Source organism: Lonchura striata, chromosome 13 (assembly GCF_050655825.1).
Source record: "Lonchura striata isolate lonStrDom1 chromosome 13, ASM5065582v1, whole genome shotgun sequence".
Classification (NCBI taxonomy): Eukaryota; Metazoa; Chordata; class Aves; order Passeriformes; family Estrildidae; genus Lonchura; species Lonchura striata.
The window spans coordinates 19,100,140-19,122,521 of NC_140715.1; the positions used below are offsets into that span (position 1 = coordinate 19,100,140).

The 22,382-nt window shown below is 61.7% G+C and overlaps 1 protein-coding gene across 3 annotated transcripts; it reads left to right on the plus strand.

The window, feature by feature from the left end:
- The first annotated feature begins 782 nt into the window (after positions 1–782).
- Positions 783–22,367, plus strand: AFAP1L1 (actin filament associated protein 1 like 1). 3 transcript variants are annotated; one of them, XR_014958350.1, is made up of 19 exons: positions 783–895; positions 12,701–12,829; positions 13,250–13,333; positions 13,667–13,764; positions 13,893–14,004; positions 14,320–14,418; positions 14,779–14,990; positions 15,333–15,512; positions 16,143–16,229; positions 16,457–16,550; positions 16,678–16,830; positions 17,534–17,745; positions 17,969–18,114; positions 18,411–18,489; positions 18,898–19,015; positions 19,147–19,311; positions 20,425–20,652; positions 20,904–21,032; positions 21,252–22,367. XR_014958350.1 is itself a non-coding variant. In XM_085591586.1 (19 exons), exons 1-19 carry the CDS (start codon positions 880–882, stop codon positions 21,273–21,275), a joined length of 2,316 nt encoding a protein of 771 aa, XP_085447712.1. In that variant the 5' UTR covers positions 783–879; the 3' UTR covers positions 21,276–22,367. The 3 variants fall into 3 exon arrangements, 2 of the variants coding, with proteins under 2 accessions (XP_085447712.1, XP_021387813.2); XM_085591586.1 differs by having other exon boundaries at positions 20,474–20,652; XM_021532138.4 differs by having other exon boundaries at positions 18,901–19,015; positions 20,474–20,652.
- The last annotated feature ends 15 nt before the right edge of the window (positions 22,368–22,382 follow it).

Consider the following 22,382-nt stretch of genomic DNA (forward strand, 5'->3'; position numbering starts at 1 on the left):
TCTGTCCTTGCTGCCACACCTGGGGCACTGCCACACGTCCCACAGCTCTGCCAGGAGGTCTGTGCTGGTCAGGGACACGCTGGGCACAGGGGGAGCAGACGGGAAGGGGATTTTGGGGAGGGGGAAACGAGGAGTGTGGGCTCGGGAGGACAGAGAGGGGATTTTGGGGAGGGGGAAACGAGGAGTGTGGGCTCGGGAGGACAGGGAGGGGATTTTGGGGAGGGGGAAACGAGGAGTGCGGGCTCGGGAGGACAGGGAGGGGATTTTGGGGAGGGGGAAACGAGGAGTGCGGGCTCGGGAGGACAGAGAGGGGATTTTGGGGAGGGGGAACGAGGAGTGCGGGCTCGGGAGGACAGGGAGGGGATTTTGGGGAGGGGGAAACGAGGAGTGCGGGCTCGGGAGGACAGGGAGGGGATTTTGGGGAGGGGGAAACGAGGAGTGCGGGCTCGGGAGGACAGAGAGGGGATTTTGGGGAGGGGGAACGAGGAGTGCGGGCTCGGGAGGAGCTGTCCTTGCTGCGGGCTGTGGGAATTCGGGATTTTCCCCCGAAACCGAAGTCGCCCAACCTCGTGTCGTGGTGGAGGGGCTCACTCAAGCCCCGCACCCTTGCCACGGGGGTCTCTGCGTGCCGATGGGGACGCAGGCTGGCAGGGGACCCCAGCCCCAGCCCAGGGCTGTCCCCGCGGGCTGTCCCCGGTGCCGTGCCGTGCCGGGCCGGGCCGGTGCTCGGCGCTGCAGTGCTCCGAGCGAGGGAGGGAGGGAGGGGCGGGGGAAGGGATTGGCCGCCCCCAGCGAGAGCCGGCCCCGCCGGGCGGCCGCTGCCCCGGCACTCGCCCGCCCGCAGCTCCCGGGGCGGCCGCGGTGCCGCGGCTCCGCACCATGGACCGGCTCAGCGGTAAGGGGACGGGACGGGATGGATGGGACGGGACGGGATGGATGGGACGGGATGGGATGGATGGGACGGGACAGGTCGCGCATCCCCTGCCCGCAGCACAGCGCGGAGGGCACCGCGGATGCCCGTGCCAGGCGAAGGGAATCGCGCATCCCGTCGCAGCCGAGCGGCCGCATCCCCCCGGCTCCGTGCGGGACGCTGCTCCCCCCACCAGTCCTGCAGCAGGGCCGGCTGGGGTAGGAGCTGGAAGCAGTTTTGCTTTGCTGGTAGGATGGGTAAAACGTCAGGAGCCTGCAAGGGAAGCTGCGGGGTGTACGCGTTTGTTAAATTGTGGTCGTGGAAAGGGAGGTGACGTTCCCCGATGGGGCCGATGGGGTGCAGAGGGTTTCCCCGCCGGGGAGTCTCCCGAAGCCGCGGAGGGCCCGGTCCCCGCCCTGCCGGGGAGCAGCTCCATCCCACACGTGTGCGATTGCTGCCTGCAGCCCGTGGCACCGGGCTCACGGAGCTCCCGGGCTTTGATCTGGGATCTGTGTAAACCTGCCAGGGCTTGGGGGCAGCTCTGCAGAGAAGGTCCTGGCGTTCTGCTGGGGCTGCCAGATCCCTGCAGGGAGCGCGGGGAGGTTTGCAGGGGGATTGCTCCTCGCTGCTGCTGCTGCGGCTGATTGCATCGGGGTGCACGGGAGGAGCAGGTGGTGACACGATGGAGCGCGGGGGTCCTGCCCCTTGACCTGTCCTTGGAGGTGCTACAGAAACAATGGCCAAAAGCCATAAGAGAGTGGCCAGGGGCGTCTCTGGCTGCCGGGGCTGGACCGAGTCCCAGGGTGGCTCAGGAGTGCTGTGTCTGCAGCCCCGGGGCAGCCCCGCAGAGACCCAGGGGTCAAGAGTTCCCCTCGCCCATGGAAAAGGATGGGGTGGCGTTTCCGCACTGGAAACAGCCCGGAGGAGTTTGGGACTGCTGCGAACACAGGCGCGGTGTCAGCGGCCCGCGGGTCGGGAGGGGACGGGGACAGGGATGGGGACAGGGACGGTGACAAGGACAGGGACGGTGACAAGGACAGGGATGGTGACAGGGACAGCCGTCCCCGTGGCTGTGTCCAGCCGGGGTGGCTGTGCCCGCTCTGAAGGAGAGGGAGTGCTTTCAAGTGACACTTGATGCCAGAGCTGTCCTCCAGGGTCCCAGGGGACGCCACTGCTGGGGACAGGGGGACAGAGGGTCTCTGATGAGAAATTCCCTGTTTGCGCCCCAGCCCACCCCAAAAACCAAACCTAGGACCCGATGGCAGGGAAGGGGGGGATGCCCAGCTGAGGGAGCCGTGTCTGGGCATGGTTCGACCTCTCCACAGGTTGACCCTGCCAGGGAAGAGCTGTTTTATCCCCCTCGCTGGTGCCAGCGACAGCAGCGCCTGCCTGCTTTGTTTTTGAGTGCTTGTGATGAATTGCTGTTGGCACCTGGATGGCTTTGCTAATGGAGAGCTCCCCCTGCCCCTCCTGCTCATCAGCCAGAGCTGCTGGATCCCTCTGGGGGCTGTGGCTCGTGGAGGGAAGGTTCCTTTCCCCAGTAAAAAGGAGGGGTCTGGCGTTAGGCAGGAGCTCTGTGCCCATTCCCAGTCTCTGGCAGCCCCTTCCTTCACCTGGAGCTGCTGTATCCCGATATTATCATCTGCCAGTTTTTTCTCGTGGCTGACTGGGAGGATTAGTGCTGTGGGCTGTTGGCAGAGTTGTTTCAGGTCGTGCTGATGGAGAACCCAGCTCCCAAAACGTGATTTGGGAGGTGATCCTTTGCTCAAACACGCCTGTGTTCACACATGGCTTCTCCTCCCTCGGTAGTGTCTCTTCCCTGACCTTTTGAGCCACCACAATTTAGGTCCTGCCCCAAACTTATCTGGGCTCTAAATCCAGGCAAGCCGGCGGAGATGTGTCAGGGATAAACTTGGCTCCAGCTCGCCCACAGGAATGGAGAGGCTGCGGGACGGGTGGGAGGGAGCCGGGATCATTCCTGCCGGGCTGGCAGCAGGAATCCTGGCGGTGGCAGGAAGGGCTGGGGGTGCTGAGGAGCACAGCCCGGGCCAGCTGTTAGCGCCGGGCAAGTGCCGAGCTCTGCTCCGCATTGCAGCCATTCCTTCCCCGAAACCCGGCCGCCGCCTGTTCCCAGCCCCGGGGTGCTGGGGAAGGGGCTGAGCCCCCCTGGGCTGGGTAGAACAGGCTGGGAGGTGGGATGCTGCTGCTGCTGCTGATGATGATGATGATGAAGGGCTGGAGTTGTTTGCCCCTCTGGATTTTCCCATCTCCCGCTGGCCGGAGCAGGGAGAGCCTGGATCCGTGCGAAGCCTCCCGGCAGCTCTGGAAGGGCACAGGGGGGCTGCTGGAGAGGGGAAGGACATCGTGGCATGGTGTCCCCCCAGCCAGGAGCCCTGGGGACTGTCCTGTGTGCTGCACTGCCTGGAAAACCTGCCTCTTCCCCGCTCTTGACCTGGAAATGTTCTTTTCCTGTGCAAACGTGCTGAGCTGCGAGGCTGCCCTGGGCCGAGCAGCGGTGCCTGAGCTCCCACGGGCCTGCAGGAGGTTCCTCTCCCTGCCCAGGAAAACTTTGTTTAAGGTTTTGAAGGAGCTGTCTCACCCCGAGCAGTGGGAAGCCCGTTCAGAGGAGAACACTGGGCTGGACCCAAGCTCTGCCTGTTGTTCAGTGGCCAAATCACTTGCTGGGGACAGGAGATAACAGTGGAGCAGAGCAGAGGCTTGAAGTGGTTTCTGGCTTCCCAGACTTGTGTCCTAACCCCCCAACCCTTCCCTATTATCTAGTCTGGCACAGCTCCCCCTCCCTCCTGAGGAACACATCTCCTCCTGCATATGAGGAGCCCTAAAATGAACGACACAGCTCTCTGTCCTGTGAAATACCGATTAAATGTCACCGTGCCAGGCCAGCGACAAGACAATGGGGCTGGAAACCTTTCCCTGCCAGCCCTGCACAAACAAGGGGCTGGCAGCCCAGGCAGGGCACCCACGAGGTGACAGAGCCCGGAGGGCAGCCTGGCAGCAGCAGCCGCCTGTCATCACCCCGAGGCGCTGAAACAGCGGCATTTGGGGAGCTCAGGCCCCTGGGTGGACTCTGGGCTGGCAATCTGCAGTGGGGAAGGATAAAATATCCTCCCAGAGCCTCCCCCCGCAGCGCGGCTGCTGCAGCTCCTTCCTTTCCTGCTCCTGATAAAGCCTCCCATGGCATCAAAGCGGCTCTTTGGCAGGACAGGGGAAACTCTGACATTTCGTAACCGTTTGGAACAAAAACAGCTTTGCTGCGAGGGGTTTCCACGTTCAAAATAGTTTTTTTTTCTTTTTTTGAAGTGGTTTTGGTGTGCATTTGATCCTGGAAGTGATAAGAGGGAGCTGGGGGAGACGCTGGTATGCTCTGATTGCTGGCAATTAGCAGGAGTAGTGTAAGGAGCGCTTTGAAGAGTGGCTTTGGCTTTCTCCGGGTTTGTTGGTTTGTTTGTTTTTTTTTAACATTAAACCCACCCAAGTTTGTGATGGAGGAACAGCCGCTCATTTTAAGCGGTCCAAACTTCTGGAAAACCGTGGTTGTGAAGGGCAGAACAAGGACTAGAACTGCGGTAGCAACAGGTTGGAGCGCTGGTTTTGGTGTCCCGGAGTTCGATGCAGGTGAAGCAGTCCCAGCACTGCCGGAGCGGTCGGTCACACCTTGTCACCGCTCCCGCTGGCACATCCCGGCTTTCCTGGCCTGCAGCCCTGCCCTGCAGGGGTTAAACGGGTCGGAAATGCTGTGGGATGGTGGCCCCTGCACCTGATGCTCCCGGCGGAGCTCGGCGAGGGAAGGAAAGGGAAGGGCTGAGAAAACAACGCTCATCCTGCTCGAGAGGGTCCTGCGGGGCAGGAGGCAGCCCCAGGCACAGAGCCCCTCTGCTGTGCCCTCCTGGGGACCTGGGGACAGGGCTGAGCTGGCACTGAGAGGGTCCCAACCCTGCTGTGCCCAGCCTGGGGACTTGGGGACAGGGCTGAGCTGGCACTGAGAGGGTCCCAACCCTGCTGTGCCCAGCCTGGGGACTTGGGGACAGGGCTGAGCTGGCACTGAGAGGGTCCCAACCCTGCTGTGCCCAGCCTGGGGACCTGGGGACAGGGCTGAGCTGGCACTGAGAGGGTCCCAACCCCCCCAGGGGCAGGGGACTCATGTCCAGCACAGCTCTGAACTCATGGGCATTGTCAGGGCAGGGATGCCAAGGTCAGGCTGGGTTCTGGGCACATCTCCCTGCCCCAGGGCCCCAGGGACATTTCCCCCACCAGCATCTGTGGGTCCTGCTCCCACCAGCTGTGCAAAGAGGGACCCACATCTTGCTCTTGGAAGCATTTGGGAAAGAGCAGTGGGATTTGGGAAAGCTGATCCTGCAAATCCCTGCCCGTCCCCTGCTAGGTGAGGGTTGGATCCTCCTCTCCTGCTCAGGATCCTGTCACAAACTCCCCGGGTGACTTCTCATCCCAAGAAGTTGTGCCAGCTTCACGTCTCACTCCTGCAGGTTGGGAATTGCATCCGAGGCAGTTTGGAACTGACTTTGGGGAATGGGGATGTGCAGGACGTGGAGAAGTGTCTCATGGGGTGCTGAGAGCTTTCCACCCCCACCACAGGAGATTTTGGGGATGTGGGGGCTGCATCCAGCCCTGCGTGGTGGGGATTGGGGTTTCCCACTAGAATTCCTGCACTTAGCTGGAATTTCTGCAATTAGCTGGAATTTCTGCACTTAGCTGCAATTCCTGCAGTTGGAGGCTGAGGTGTGGAGGAGACCCAGGGCTGCAGAGGTGACAGCTCCAGGTGCCCCCAAGCAGGGAGGTGAGACCCAGGGAGGTTTCCCACTGCTCTGCCCACCTCAGAGGGTGGCAAAGGCTTGGGGCACCATGCCAGGGCCTCTGCCAGCTCTGGAGAGGAGCCCAGGCCAACCTGTTGCTGGAGTTTTGTTTGGAAAAGGCCGACACCAAAATTTTGGTTGGAGGAAACACAGTTTATTCTGGGTCCTGAGTAATCCTAACATCTTCTCCTCCGCCTGAAGTTTGTTTTTTATACATTACTCAGCAGGTCTCTCCCCTGCCTGACTCTTCCTTTCATGGGCATCTCAAACGTCTCCTTTTCATTCATTATTTAAATGTGTTTTCCAGCCAGCAGCCTCCAAGCCCAGCTCCCAGGCTGGAGCATCCTGCCATCAGCCTGCTGAGCCTGGCACCGAGTCCTGGAATGTGGTCTGGGCCTGGCACTGAGCTCTGAAATGTATTTTAGGAATACTCATTGTATTTTAGGAGTACTCAGCCTGCCCCATGGGATTTCCAGAGCTGGCTGTGCTGAGCTGGGCTGGAAGCCCCTGGTCGCTGGGGTCAGGAGCAGAGTTTGGAGGCTGCCCGGGGCTCTCTGGGGACATGGCAGAGTCACTCATATCTCTCACCTGGCTGATTTTATTTGCTCAGCACCTCGCTGTGCTCAGTTGTGACCCAAAAACCAGCCCCTGCTCCTCTGGGGTGGGGGTGGCTGCAGCCTCCAGGCCAGGGGGATGAAGTTTGCTTTGGGTGAGCAAAAGCAAACAGCCACAAACATCTCCAGGAGGCAGAGAAAGGGGGGACAGCCCTGGAGAAGGGGTGCTGCCACAGCACTGGGGGGGTCAGTGGCGGCCTGGGTCACAAGGAGGAGCTTGGTGGTGATTTAATCAGCCTGTTAATAATTACCTGCAGCACTGCACAGCTGCTGTGAGGAAGGACGTGCCCTGCAGGCCAGCAGGGGCTGTCCCAGCAGCGATGGCACTGCAGGGAACCTCTCTGCCCCTCTGGTGCCCCATGGCTGTGCTGGGGGGGCACTGCCCAAGCCCTGGGGTGCCCAGGGCAGTGTGCAGGGTGAGGGGGAGATTTCCCAGCCACAGCCCACCCTGCTCTGGCTGTGGCAGCACCAGGAGAGCCCGGAGCCAGCAGCGCTCCCTTGGGCTGTCCTGCTGCTCCTGGGTGGGATCCCATTTCATCCGCGTTCCCAATTAATCTAATTACACTGCGAGCAGGCTTCTCTGCTCCCCGGGAGTGAGTGATGGCTCCTGCAGTGGGTGGGCTGCCAGGCACACGAATGCAGGTGATAATCTTTGCCCTCTGCACGCTCCATCGGGCTGGAATTACACTTCCCTCCATTCGGGACTCGGTTTCCTCGGGCAGGAGCAGCAGGGGGATGTGAGGAGCTGTGTGCTCCGGGGAGGGATGTGCTCGGATTGGAGTCCTGCTTGTGTCCAGCTCTGGCTCCAGGGCTGTCCCACAGCTCCCTTTGCTCTTCTCCCCTTTTTGGGAGGTGCAGAGGGGCAGGGTGGGGAAGCAGCTCTGGGCTGGGTTTAACTGGTCTCTGCTGGGCAAAGCCATGAGATAAGGCTCCGTGCAGGGCTTTTGTCCTGGGCAGAGGCGCTGGGACAGGCCAGGGACCCTCTGTGCCCCTGCAGGAGTGAACTGGTGCCACTGGAGCCCAACTGGGAAAGGATCCCCAGAGCTGCTGCCAGCCCTGGGTGTCTGCAGCAGATGGGGCAGTGATGGAGGGGCACAGCAGGCACAGCCAGGCACCTTTGTGCTTTTTAACCCTTCTGCTGGCACAGCCAGGCACCCTTTGTGGCTTTTAACCCTTCTGCTGGCACAGCCAAGCACCTTTGTGCTCTTTAACCCTTCTGGTGGTTCATCTGCCCCTCTTGAGGGATGGAGCAGAATGGAGATCTTGTGTAAGGGGAGCAGCTGCTGCTCTGGGGGGCAGAACTGGGGGGCCTTGTGCCCCCTCAAGCAATGGGGTTCCACCTTCATCTCCCAGGGTTGACTTTCCAAGGCCATCAGCTGAGGAGATCGATCACTGCAGGGCCACAGTGGCTGCTCTGCCTGCGTGCTGGAAGCGCTGAGAGCTGAGATTTGAGCTTGCCTTGTGCTCCCCAGCACCCAGGGACGCTGCAGCACCCAAAGTGGGAGCAGGATCACAGAGTTATCGCAGTGAGGGACAGCTGGAGGGCCAGGCAGGGTGGCAGGGTGGCAGGAGCCAGCCCCAGTGCTCCGTGTCCTGCTGGAATTGTTGGATGCAGAGTCAGAGGCTCCCCCCATCCGCCCCACTCAAGGGGCCCTTGTTTGCAGGCAGGAGATGATTCATGTGCACCGAGTGGCCCCTCAGCAAATCTTCCACTCTTAGGGGATGTTGCCAGGGCTGGAGTGTGATCATTGATGGCTGGCTCTTCCCTGGAAGCCCTCCGGCCTGGAGCAGGAGGAGCAGGAGCAGGAGGAGGAGGAGGAGGTGGTGGTGGTGTTTTCCAGGCTGCTGTCCCTGACCCCAGCAGCCCATCCCAGTTTACCCAGCACCCAGTGATGGGAGCAGAGCCTGGCTGGCTCCTGCCACCTCCGGGGTCACAGCTGCCCCTCTGCTGCCCACTTGGCAGGGCAGTGCCACGGCAGTGGCCTCGGGCAGGGCTCGGGCAGCTCTGTCCCTCTGTCCTGCACAAAGAACAATTCTGGGAGCGCCAGGCCTCCCCCAGCGAGACACTTCCTCCTCCCCGGCGGGGAGAAACCTCCTTGGGAACGGGAACGGGAATGGGAATGGGAACAGGAACTGCCCTGGGAGCTCCGGGAGGCCGTGGGCTTCCTCGGAGAGCAGCAGGAGGGGACTGCCAGCATCTCACCCCTCTGGTGATGCCCGTGCTGGGCCAGCAGCAGGGCATGGGGACACATCCCAGCAGGGCATGGGGACACATCCCAGCAGGGCATGGGGACATATCCCAGCAGGGCAGGGCATGGGGACACGTCTCAGCAGGGCACAGGGACACATCCTGGCAGGGCACGGGGACATGTCCCAGCAGGGCAGGGCATGGGGACACGTCTCAGCAGGACATGGGGACACGTCCTAGCAGGGCAGGACATGGGGACACGTCCCAGCAGGGCATGGGGACACGTCCCAGCATGGCAGGGCATGGGGACACGTCCCAGCAGGACATGGGGACACGTCCTAGCAGGGCAGGACATGGGGACACGTCCCCCAGTGACCTGTGAGCACGGTTTGTGTGCTGCAGACAACAACTCCGGGTCTGTTTGTCCCACAGGCACCTCCCTGCACAGCTCCCCCAGGGGCTGGGGTGTCCCTGGGTGCTGTCCCCACCTATCTGGGACATCCCAGGAGCTCTCAAGGTTTGGTTGCTGCGGGTGGCAGCTGTGATGAGGAGCCCTGTGCCGGCCCAGAGCCCTGCCCCTGCCAACAGGAAGGATTTATTTGTGCCTGGGTTTTATTTTAGCTACAAACAATGGCTGTTACTCCCAGCATCCGATTTCCCCCTCGCCCCAGGCATCACCTGGCGCAGGAGGAAGCGTGGCCGGAGGCAGGAGAGCCGTGGCCACAGGATGGGGTCCCTGTGCACCTCCCACTGCATTTCAGAGCTGGGATTCAGCATCTCCCCTCCCCGGGGCTCTCTCAAGCTGCAGGCTGGGCTTTTCTTGGAGTGAGAACTCCACGGGGTTGTCTTATCTCTCCCCTTGTAAAATCCGGGTCTCTACAGCAGGAAACTCCTGCTTTGGCTTGGCCAGGGACTCTTCCTCCTCCTCCTCTTCCTCTTCTCTGCAGGTCACTGAGCAGGAGCTGATTTTTGCTGCCGGGTGGGCAGGGAGGCTCTGCAGCTGCAGGCTGCATCCAGCCCTTATCTCTGTGCTGGGAAAAGGGTCCCCGAGCAGGGCAGCACTTGTGGGGTCTAAAAATAGAGTTGGCCTGGTGGAGAGGAGGGCTGCAGGGGCTGCAGCTCCTTTGCAGCCCCCTGCCCGCTGCTGCTGCCAGGGCAGGGTTTGGCAGCAGTGCCCCGGTGTCCTGCTGCTGTCCCCGGGTCCCCCCGTCCCAGCAGAGCCACCCTGGGTCCCTCAGCCCACCCAGGCCTGCTGGCTCATGCTGAAGCCATCTGCTGTCCCGGGTCCTGGCCTCCCCAGGCTCAGGGAGCTCAGGGACATCCTCGGGCAGGCTGCAGGCGTGCAGGGGAGGGCATTCCTGGAGTCCCTGGCTGTAAGGAGCGCTGAGCTCCAGGACGGTTTGGGTGAATGGAGATGAGAGATCTCTGCAGGCTGCTCTTGGGATATAAAGTTTATTAGGGATGGAGAAAGGTCCTGCTTCGAGCTGCCAGATGCAGCACGTGGCCAGGCTTGAGGGGATGGGGGAGAGGGGAGACAAAAGGATGCTCTAGGAGAGGGTGGAGGTCCTATGAGGGGGAAGATCCAAGAGAGGGTCCGGCCCCTCAGAGCCTCCTTATCAGGGGGCTTCAAGGTAGGCTGGAACAAGGCTTGGGCCAATGGGGTTACAGGCACTTGATGTTTTAGGGGAGGGTTACAGGTGTGGGGTGAACCGTACATTTTGGGGGTGAGATGGAACAGTCCACTTGACCCCTGGACCCATCCGTAGTCAGGGGCGTTGTCCAGCCAGCAGAGAGGACTGTTCTCATCCTGGCTGTGTTATTTATGAATAATTCTATTTATCCATCCTTCCCAACAATTCCCCCGTTCTGTTGAACCATACACCTGTCTGTCCTGGGGTGTCTGCTCAAAGCAGGGCACTGGGGTGATCCCACGGATTTTGGGATGCAGGAGAAGCCCCAGCAGAAAGCAGCAGGTGGGAGCAGTTTGCCAGCACCATCTGGAGGTGTCCAGAGCAGGGGACACAGGGTCCATGGTCAGCTGTGGTCACTGGGACACCCCAGGAGCCCTGTGCTGTCCTGCTGCCTCTGTGCCCGGGCTCAGAGCCCCCAGGGGCACTGACACAGCACAGGAGATGTGTCCCTGTCCCCTGGGCCAGCTCTGTGCTCAGTCCCACCCGCTCTTGTCCCTGCCAGGTGACTTTGGGTGTCCCCCCTGGAGCAATCTCCCCTCGCTTCCTGCAGCCCCCCCATTCATTTCCTTCAAGCTGGAAGCCTAACGAGGATAGGAAATTAATTCCTTGCCTCCCTGCACTCCCCCGGGCTCTGCTCTGTGCCCTCCTGGGATCACAGGCCTCTTTGACTGCCCCCTCCCTCCCCCCGGTATTTTGGAGGATGTTTAACAAGGGAGACGGAGGGGACAGCTCAGCTGGGGGAAACAAAGGCGCCTTCAGAGCTGTGTCCGTGCTGAGGGTGCCGGGCTCTGCCACGGCTCCGAGCTCAGCCCTGCCAGCAGCCCTGGCATCTCGGGCACCTCGGCTCTGGTGCCCAGGGGTCCCCGTGCCCCCTCCCTGTCAATAGAAACCAGGCTGGCACAGAGCCCTGCACCGAGCTGGGGGCTGTGATGGGACCGGTCCTACAGGGGCAGGGGATGGGGCTGCTGAACCCACAGCCTGGGGTTTGGGGTGTCCTGGGAGTGAGGGGTGCTGCTGACCCCACCGCCTGGGGTTTGGGGTGTTCTGGGAGTGGGGGGATGCTGCTGACCCCACAGCCTGGGGTTTGGGGTGTCCTGGGAGTGGGGGGATGCTGCTGACCCCACAGCCCGGGGTTTGGGGTGTCCTGGGAGTGAGGGGTGCTGCTGACCCCACAACCTGGGGTTTGGGGTGTCCTGGGAGTGGGGGGATGCTGCTGACCCCACAGCCTGGCCTTTGGTGAGCTGTGGAAAGCCAGTGCAGGGAGGAGCCTGCACAATTCCCATCCTCCCTGTGGGAGCTGATGGCTGAGCTGGGGCAGCAGGAGGGTGAGGACTCCTGAGATGTCTGCAGGTGCTGGTGGGACAGGGGAAATGTGGACTTTTGTCCCAGCTGCTTCCTTGCAGTCCTCTGCCCTGCCAAGCCATGCAGGGAGGATGTCTCACCTTCCTGGAGATCACCAGCAGGAGCCTGATCCTGTCTGGCCTGTGCAGCATTCTGCAGCATCCCAGGGAGGGTTTTCCTCTCTTCCCTCCCTCCCTGCCTCTGCAGAGGGGTCCTTCAGGACCTGTCCCCTGGCTGCCTGTGGGCTGTGGGATGTCGTTCCAGCTCAAGGAGCAGGAATCCCATTCCCTGTGGTTGCCTTCTCCTTCCCCCAAGGCCTGAGGGGTGCTTGTCTGCTCCTCCTGGAGCAGTGCTGAGGCTTCTCCTGCTGCCTGGGGCTGCCCACGGTGCTGTGGCCAGCAGGGCTGAGGCTGCTCTTCAGCTTGGCCCTGGCGAGGGAGGAGGAAGCAGGAGGACTGTGGAGGTAGAGTGCAGGGAGGCAGGAAGAGCCTCGTGAGCCACATCCTGCCCTGTCTCCTGGGACAGTGGCCATTCGGGCTGGCACATTGTCTCTGTGCCCAGGGGCTCGTCTTGGCTGGCACTGCTCCACATCATCCCCTCCACATCATCATCCCTCCTCCTTCACCCTTTAAACACCACTTGCTGTTACTGTGCTGCTTTTGGCTCCATGTTCCTTACGTGAGGAAGGAGGATCCCATCAGATCTCAGAATCCTTCCCTTCCCCTGGGAAATGCCCTGTGCCAGCCCCTTGCTGCTGCCCGGCTTTGCTCTGCCAAGGAGCAGCGTGGGGACAGCCACAGCCCAGCCAGGGTGTCCCCACGCTCTGGGGCACACGCTGTCCCCCCCCTGGAGCCATCCCCATTAGTCAGCACATCCGAGCTGCCTCTGTGGTCACCCTTGGCCTCTGTTTGTGTCCCTGGAGAGCCACAGCCAGCTGTGTGCCACCCCAGCTGTGCTGTGAGGATGCGTGGTGGCTGCAGGAGGAGGGATCCTGCGCTGGCAGGAACTGCAGCTCTTTCTTTCTGCCCCATCCAGAGCTCCAGGTTAGCTGGAGTTCCAGCCCATTTTGCCTTGCCTTACCCCGAGCACCCCCTGGCTGACGGGATTTTTCCTGCTCCCCTCAGTGCTGGACCAGCTCCTGCCAGAGCTCAGCGTTCTGCTCAAGCTGCTGGACCACGAGTACCTGAGTGCCACCACGCAGGAGAAGAAGCTGGCCGTCTCCACCATCCTGCAGAAGCTGCAGCCGCCTGCAGGTCTGTGGTGGCCGGGGGCTGTTCCCAAAGGCAGTGGGTGTCCCCAGCAGGGCAGGGATGAGCCCAGCCCCTGCTCAGCCCCCTCAGGGCACTTTGCTCCCTGCTTTGCCTTCTGAGCTCCTCCCTGGCGGGGAGCAGGGCTGGCGTCAGCCGTGCCCCGGATCCAGGAGGGCTCTCCCTGCGGAAACGCTGCTTCCAGAGCTCTTCCTGCCTGGGTTTGTGCTGAGCGCAGGGGTTTCCACAGGAAGGCCAGCACTGTGCACCTGGGCCTTCCCAGAGCCCCCATTCCTGCTCTCCTGGGGGAGCTGCAGCATCCCCGGGGGTCCCTCCATCCCCAGTGCCTGCTCTGTGTCCCCAGGATTGTGGGGACGAGGGGTGCCAGTGCCTGCCCCAGGCTCAGAGCATCCCCCTCAATTCCAGGGAAGGACGTGGACTACATGTACGTCAACACAGCGTCCCTGGGCAATGGCACCAGCTTCGTGGAGTCCCTCTTTGAGGAGTTTGGTAGGTGTGGCTGAGCTGGGGGGGTGCCCTGGGGGACACGCTGTGTGCGTGCTGCTCCTGGGGTGCTTTGGAAGAAGGGTGACAGTGACGTCCTCGTGTCCATCATCGCTCTGGCTGCTTGTTCCTGCTCCCTTGGAGCTGTGTTCAGCAGCGATTCCCATCTCCCAGCACCTTCCCAGGGAAGGGCCATGGAGGGAAATCCCTGCAGGGCACAGCTGGGATGTCCAGCTCTGCTTTTCCTGCTCCCCTCACCCTCTGCTTACCCTGCAGGGCACAGCTGGGATGTCCAGCTCTGCTTCCCTGCTCCCCTCACCCTCTGCTTACCCCGTGCAGACTGTGACCTGCGGGACCTGCAGGACATGCAGGAGGAGGAGGGGGACACCAGCGACACCGTTGGCTCGGAGCTGGCGGGGAGCCAGACAGCCAAACCTGTAAGTGCCCGGCTGTCCCCGAGCCAGGTCTGCGTGGGGAGGTGACAGTGGCCAGGGTGGGACCCTTCCTGTGCCCTGCTGGGGCTCCTGCTGCTGCCTGCCCCATGCTGGAGGTGTTTCTGCTCTAGGTTCCTGCGGATCCTGCTCCTCCTCTGCCCACCACTCCCCCTCCTGAGGATTACTACGAGGAAGCGCTGCCCCTGGGCCCTGGCAAGGCCCCCGAGTACATCACCTCCCGCAGTGAGTCCTGCTCCACCCAGGCCAGCAGGAGGGTGGGGGGAGCCCCACGAGCTGCCCCCTGCGTCCCTCACTGCCTGACAAACCAGCAGCTCTCAGTGGCTCATCCTGGGGAAGGAATTGGCACTGCTCCCACCAGCAGCGCTCCTGTCCCACTCCTTGGTATTGCAAGGAGCTGTTTGCTCCAGCCAAACTGGGAATGAGACATCAGAGCCATGGGAGGACCAATGCTGGGATGCCCTGGAGGGTGTGCCCTGCTGAGCATCCGTGAGGGAAAAGCAGGTGTACCAACCCCAGCCCGCTCTGCTTCCCCTGCAGACAGCTCCAGCCCCCCCAACTCCATCGAGGACGGCTACTACGAGGATGCAGACAGCAGCTACCCCGTCACCAGGATAAATGGGGAGCAGAAAAGTTCCTGTAGGTATCTGGGTGTCCTCGACAGGGAGGGGACAGAGCTTTGGCAAGCTCCAGCCCGAGGTGGGGCTTGAGCATGGGCTGGGGGCTGCTGGGGTTGAGGCTGGAGAACCAGGATATCCAAGTGTGATCCTTGCAAAGGAGTAAACCGGCCCAGGGCTCTGGATGGACGCACCTGGGGCTCGCTGCTGGGATTCCAAGGGAGGTGGAGGTGGCTGCTGCCAAACGCTGCTGTTTCCAGAGGATGCCACGGAATCCACCTATCCCAGTGCCCAGCCCAGCTCTGTCTGGAGGCTGCTGGGCATGGGGAACCCTGGCATGGTGTGTGGCACCTTTTAGGGTGACTCCCCCGCTTCCTTGCAGACAATGACTCGGATGCCATGAGCAGCTCTTACGAGTCCTACGACGAGGAGGAGGAGGAGGGCAAGGGCCAGCAGCTGACACACCAGTGGCCCTCGGAGGAGGCCTCCATGAACCTGGTGAAGGATTGCCGGATCTGCGCCTTCCTCTTGCGCAAGAAGCGCTTCGGACAGTGGGCCAAGCAGCTCACCATCATCCGGGATGGCAAACTGCTGGTGAGCCTGGCCTGGGGGCACAGAGGGTCGGAGGGGTGGTTGAGCCCAAGCTGAAGGAACAAAAGCACTATCCGAACAAAGCCCCTGCCCCAAGGCTGCCACCCAAGCAGCAGCTGCCCTCGCTTACCTTGCAAGGGAACAGAGGGCTGCCCTATTTTTGGGACACCACAGAGTGAGAGGGCACCCTCGGGCTGTTGCACAGCCTGAGCCACCTCCATCTGTGCCACCAGCGAGGGACTCTGAGACTCCGTGCCACCTGTGGGACCCCCCAGCACAGCACAGCACAGCAGCCAGCCAGGCAGGTTTGGCTGAGCCCTGAGCAGTTCTCTTCGCTTTCCTCAGTGCTACAAAAGCTCCAAGGACCGGCAGCCACACGTGGAGGTGCCCCTGGCCACCTGCAACGTCATTTACGTCCCCAAGGACGGGCGGCGCAAGAAGCACGAGCTGCGGTTCTCGCTGCCGGGGGCCGAGGCGCTGGTGCTGGCGGTGCAGAGCAAGGAGCAGGCTGAGGAGTGGCTCAAGGTACCCCTGCTCCTGCCAGGGGCATCCACAGACCCCCTTGGCATCCAAGCTGGGGAGGGGGCTGCCCTGGGAATGGCCTTGCCCCGCTGGAAGGGGAAGGGGGCTTTGCTGCTGGCTCTTATCGGCCGCTTCCCAGGGCCTGGGCAGCTCGGTGCTGATAGCCCGGCCTGGGGGATGTTTGCTCTCCCCTTCCTCTTCCCCAGGGCCTTTTCCTGCCTTTGTTCGGGGCCGGGAAGCGGGGGCTGCGGGGAGGGGTGGCGGGTGGGAAAGGAGCGTCTGAGCACATCAGCAACACAGCTGTCACCCCAAATGTGGGAGAACGGGGTGGTTTTACACACCCAGGACACGCCACGCCTTAAAACAGGGGGGTCATGAGGTGTCCTGTGCTGGCAGGGTGATGCTGGCTTGGCACCTAAGTCTCTCCCTTGTAAGATTTCCAAAATCCCTGATAAAATCCACAAAAGTGGTTGAAGTTTTGAAGGGGCCAAGGTGTGAGCAGTCCCGAGCTGGGTTTGCTGCCCTGAGCTGTCCCCCTGGTTCAGCCTGGCCCTGGTATGAAGGAGCTGAGCCAGGGAGGGCAGCCCTGGCCCTCGGGCCATTCTGAAGTGGCAGCTGGGGCTGTCTGTGCAGGTGATAAAGGAAGCCAGCAGCCCAGCAGCAGGCGGGATGGAAGCCCCCACCTCCCCAGTGATGCCGTGCAAGATGGAGCTGGACAAGGTGATCATTTCTAAGGGCCCTGTCCAGGGGCTGTGTGGGGCTGCTGTGGACAAACCTGGGGAACACAGGGCTGGAGGGCCCCAAATTGCTGGGGCTGCACAAGAGCCCTTCCCATTGTCACAGCAGCTCTGTAGGGCTGGGAAGGGGAAGCAGAGCTGGAAATGCCAGCCCTGTGCAGGGGGATGAAGGGCTGGGGGTGCTGCTGATGGGGTTCTGCTCTCCCACAGCGGCTGTCCCAGGAGAAGCACACCTCGGACTCGGACAGCGTGGCCATGGGTGACAGCGGGTCCCCAGCCGCCCGCAGGGAGCACGGCGAGCACGGTACAGTCCTGTCCCCAGTGCCCACCCAGCCAGGCCAGCTGCGTGCCCCCGGCTGGGCAGCATCCTCTGCAGCCAGCTGGGATGCCAGGACACGCACCAGGGTCACACAGCTGCCCTGTCCTTGCAGGGAAAGGCAAAAAGAGCGGCCTGGCTGACCTGAAGGGCTCGATGAGCCGGGCAGCGGGGAAGAAAATCACCAGGATCATCAGCTTCTCCAAGAAGAAGCCGTGCCCCGAGGACACCCAGACCTCCTCCACCGAGGAGGACATCCCCTGCTGCGGTTTGTGCGGGCTGGGGGCAATGATGGGGCTGGGAGTGGAGTGGGAGCAGTGGGCAGTGGGGACAAGCTCGCTAGGGGGGCTGTGACACTGCCACAGGCTGGGAAATGCTGCCCAGGCCTGGCTCTGCAAATTCCAGTGACGAGTAGGCAAGGGGTCACCCATCTCCCTAAAAACAGGCTTGGGGGGACTTTGTGATACCGAGCTTGCAGCTCCTCTGGGGCCAGCTGGTTGTCTGGGGGGAAACTGAGGCACAGAAGGGCTGGATGAGCAGGAAGCTGTGCTGTAAGCTCGGTCTTGTCAAAACCTGCCTGTTGTTATTGGACACAAAGTAAGTACACAAATGCTTGGTAAGTTTAAAGGTTAAAAAAAAAGAGCGTTTTATTCGAGCATCTGATATTTATGGCATTCTAGAGGTGACTGTGGATTGGAGGATACTACTTCTCTAACTACACTGGTCAAACTAACAGTCTATCAATTCTCTCTTTTTATAAAGAAGAATGTAAAACAATTATTATTTACATGAGCAGTGTGTGAGAACTCTAGTAGAAATATGTAAATAGATCAGAAGGTTGAAGAAGTTTTACGAGAACCTTAGAACTTTAAAAAGAACTATAAAAGAAACCACTTTTGAAAATCAGGGCAACACCTGCCGAGGCACAGGCGAGCAGGCGCTGATGCCCTTCCCTCCCCTGCCGCCCCCAGGCTACCTCAGCGTGCTGGTGAACCAGTGCTGGAAGGAGCGCTGGTGTCGCCTCAAGGGCAACACCCTGTACTTCCACAAGGACCGCACGGACCTGCGCACGCATGTCAACGCCATCGTCCTGCGGGGCTGCGAGGTGCTGCCCGGGCTGGGCCCCAAGCACCCCTTCGCCTTCCGCATCCTGCGCCACGGGCACGAGGTGACGGCGCTGGAGGTGAGCAGGGTGGCACGGGGGTTGTCACAACATCCCATGCAAGCAGAGCCTTGTTTTGGCCTTCCCTGGAAAGGTCAGGGCACCTTTTGGGTGAGCTGTGGCAGCTGCACGGGAATTTGGTGCACAGAGCGGGATTGTGCACGGCGGGGATTTGTGTGAGGAGGCAGCAAGGATGAGGGGCTGGGAGCTGGGCATGCACCCCAGCTCTTCCTCTGTCCTCCAGGCGAGCTGCTCTGAAGACCTGGGCCGCTGGCTGGGTCTCCTCTTGGTGGAAACGGGCTCCCAGACAGCCCCAGAGGCCTTGCACTACGACTACGTGGATGTGGAGACCATTGCCAACATCGTGACGGCCGTGAGACACTCCTACCTGTAAGGCCGAGCTCCTGCTGTGCCAGGGGCTGGGCTGGGCATGGTGATCCTTGGCCCTATGGAGTCCCTAGAATGGCACAGGCTGGGCTGTGGTTCCTGGCTGTGATCTCAGGGACGGTCAGTGCCCAGGGGTTGTTCCCTAAGGGCAGGATGGGAACTTGAAAGGGTTTAATCAGTGCTGATGGAGGAGGTGGTAGGGTAGGGTCATGAGATGCAGGAATCTCTCATCTGTGAGGATTCCCTGAGGGGCTGGCAATGATGTTCTGGAAAGGAAGACCCCACCCCTCCTTCTGCAGGTGGGCCAGCTCCTCTCAGGATCACCGAGCGGACTCCTCTCGGGTGGTGTACGATGATGTCCCCTATGAGAAGGTTCAGGTGAGCACCACTTCATGGCTCATCCTCTCCCACCACAGTGGCCCAGGGAGCTGTGGCCAGGCTGTGATAATCCTGAAGGTGTCTCAGCTGGGATGTCCTCAGTGTCTAAGCTGGGACATGGCCCTGCAGGTGTCTCAGCTGAGATGGCCTCAGTGTCTCAGCTGGGATGGCCCTGCAGGTGTCTCAGCTGGGAGGTGGCCCTGCAGGTGTCTCAGCTGGGATGTCCTCAGTGTCTCAGCTGGGATGGCCCTGCAGGTAGGTGTCTCAGCTGGGATGGCCCTACAGGTAGGTGTCTCAGCTGGGATGGCCCTGCAGGTAGGTGTCTCAGCTGGGATGGCCCTGCAGGTAGGTGTCTCAGCTGGGATGGCCCTACAGGTAGGTGTCTCAGCTGACTCTCTCTCCTCCCAGCAGGCAGACGAGGAGCCGGGCCGGCCGGGGGCCGCTCAGGTGAAGCGCCACGCCTCGTCCTGCAGCGAGAAGTCTCGACGGGTGGACCCGCAGGTCAAAGTGAAGAGACACGCATCCAGTGAGTCCCCGGGCCACAGACGTCCCCAGGGCTCCTGCCAGTGCGGGAGGGAGCCATTCCCTGAGGGATGAGGGTGCTGGACCACGGGTGCCATGGGTGCAGCCCTTCATGGGCCCTCCCCGCGCCTGCAGGTGCCAACCAGTACAGGTACGGCAAGAACCGGGCCGAGGAGGACGCCAGGCGATTCCTGACGGAGAAGGAGAAGCTGGAGAAGGAGAAGGCGTCGATCCGCAGCGAGCTGGTGTCGCTGCGGAAGGAGAAGAGGGAGCTGCGGGAAGCCATGAAGGGCAGCACGGGTAGGTCGGGGCCACCGGAGCGCTGCCAGGCACTCGGGCACAGGGCACGGGGACACCGGGCTGGCTGCAGGGACGGCGTGGCCGGGAGCCGGGCTGGATGCAGCGCTCTGCCGGGCTGGCTGCGGCACTGTGCCGGGCTGGCTGCGGAGCTCTGCCGGGCTGGCTGCGGCGCTCTGCCGGGCTGGATGCGGCGCTCTGCCGGGCTGGATGCAGCGCTCTGCTGGGCTGGATGCGGCGCTCTGCCGGGCTGGCTGCGGAGCTCTGCCGGGCTGGATGCGGAGCTCTGCCGGGCTGGCTGCAGCACTCTGCCGGGCTGGCTGCAGCGCTGTGCCGGGCTGGCTGCGGAGCTCTGCCGGGCTGGATGCGGAGCTCTGCCGGGCTGGCTGCAGCGCTCTGCCGGGCTGGATGCGGAGCTCTGCCGGGCTGGCTGCAGCACTCTGCCGGGCTGGCTGCAGCGCTCTGCCGGGCTGGATGCGGAGCTCTGCCGGGCTGGATGCGGAGCTCTGCCGGGCTGGATGCAGCGCTCTGCCGGGCTGGATGCGGAGCTCTGCCGGGCTGGATGCGGCACTGTGCCGGGCTGGATGCAGCGCTCTGCCGGGCTGGCTGCGGCGCTCTGCCGGGCTGGCTGCGGCACTGTGCCGGGCTGGCTGCGGCACTGTGCCGGGCTGGATGCAGCGCTCTGCCGGGCTGGATGCAGCGCTCTGCCGGGCTGGATGCGGAGCTCTGCCGGGCTGGATGCGGAGCTCTGCCGGGCTGGATGCAGCGCTCTGCCGGGCTGGATGCGGCGCTCTGCCGGGCTGGATGCAGCGCTCTGCCGGGCTGGATGCGGAGCTCTGCCGGGCTGGATGCAGCGCTCTGCCGGGCTGGATGCGGAGCTCTGCCGGGCTGGATGCGGAGCTCTGCCGGGCTGGATGCAGCGCTCTGCCGGGCTGGATGCGGAGCTCTGCCGGGCTGGATGCGGAGCTCTGCCGGGCTGGATGCGGCGCTCTGCCGGGCTGGATGCGGAGCTCTGCCGGGCTGGATGCGGAGCTCTGCCGGGCTGGATGCGGAGCGCTGCCGGGCTGGATGCGGCGCTCTGCCGGGCTGGCAGCCCCATCTAGTGTCCCCGTGCAGGAGGATGGGTGCGTTCTCGCAGCGCTGAGCTGGGTGATTGTGCGAGCAGGGCCGCGGCTGCAGGAGCTGGAGCAGCGGGTGGCGGTGCTGGAGGAGCGCTGCCGGCAGAAGGAGGAGTCTCGGGTCGATCTGGAGCTCAAGCTGACCGAAGTGAAGGAGCAGCTGAAGCAGTCGCTGGCAGGAGGGCCGGCCCTGGGGCTGGCTGTGACCAGCAAGACTGAGAATGGGGTATGCATCCCTTTTTCCTCGCTCAGAGCTCCAGCTTCTGCAAGAAACAATGGTTCGGGTATTGTGGGGAGCAGCACAGGGGACGGGACATCCCTGTTGCTCTGTCCCATTGTGGGCAGAGGTGTGTGAGTTGAATGTGGTCACCTCAACTTTTATCTCATTACAGTTCATGCTTTTTTTTTTTTTTCTTTAATTTGGTTGTCAATGCTTCCTGGGTTTCCTGAGCTTTTCTTACTCCCCCTTTTCCACAGGAAACCACAAACAAGCCAAACGGGAGCCCCCCTGAGCACTTGGTTCCTGTGAACTGTGCGGCAGAGCTGAGGAAGAGAAGCCCCTCCATCATCCCTGCCAACACGGGGACCGTGCTGCGGAAAGCCAAGGTCCTGCTCAGCTCTCCCTCTTCTCCCTGGCCCCACGGGAAATCTCAGTCTTTGCCCCTTGTTCAACCATGAAATCATGGAAGTGCAGGGCTGGCTGGGAGAGGGAAGTGCTTGGAAGATGCTGGGTCTTAAGCCCCCAGCAGGGAGGGATGCCTTGAAGTGTTGCTTTTCCAGCAATGTCTCCTTATGCCTTTATTTTTTCTTCTTCTTTCTCTGCAGGAATGGGAAAAGAAGCAGACTTAAGTCAGCCTGCCAAACCCTGAACACACAGTGGGGATCACAGAGGAGCCACCAGCCCCTTTTCTCTGAGACACTGGAAGGGTGGAAGAGACGTTCTGCCAGCCCCATCACCACTATAAACCAGGGAAAGGGGGCAGGAGGGGACTGGGGAGGTGGGTGGGGAAGGGAGTTCCTTGTGCATCAGGGTCACAAACTGCTGGGAAACCCAGCTCTGGGGGAGCCTGCCCTGGAGCCAGGAGTCCAACACAAACTCCGGGTGCAGAAGGAAGGAGGGGAGAGCCTGGGGCTCCAGTTTTGGGGATCAGCGTGTGTCCAGGCTAACATTTGCCAAAGCAACCATGCACTCGCTGGGGTTTTTGGCCCCCTCAGTTTTAGGATTCAGGAACTGCTCAGGACCAGCCACTTCGGAGATGCCAGTTGTTCACCCTGCTCACTGCTCCCGGCTCTGCAGGGTCTCATCTCAGGGTTCCTCATGGCTTGAGCCTGCTGTGCCTCAACCAAGTGCCTTTGTCCAGTATTTCCTTCTTGTTCTCTGGGCAATAAGGGTGAGGGCATGCTGCCTTCCTTTGGAATGAAGGAAGCTCAAGTGTCAGCACTGGAAAGCGAATTAACAGTGGGCGCCTTTTACCTTTGCTAAACAGCTTAGAAGTGTTGCAAAGCGCTGGGGATGGAGGCAGGCCAGCTTCGTGCCCTGGTCCCATGCTGGTTTTGGGGGGAGAAGGGAAGGGGACGGGGCTGTCTTCTGGCCAACAGTACATTCACACTCCGGCTGTTGCACTCAGACACAGGTTGGTAAGGCATGTAATCAAAGTGGAGTGAAGGGAAGTCTAAAAATTTTTTTAAAAAACAAACAACAAAACCCCACCAAAACAGCAGGGCTATTGGAGCAGAAAAGTGAAATAGGTTAAGATCATTTAGCACAGGAAGGAACAAAGGACAGGAATGGAAATGTCCCAGCTTTTGTGCTGGGAACAAGGGAGTCGCCATCACCCTCTCATGCTATGGACTGCCACAGTTAACCTCTGGAGCTCGCTCTTCCACAGCCTTGTGTTAGTACCTAGGTAAGCAGCTTTTAATAAAAATGCTGGCACTGGACTGCCCAGTCCTGTG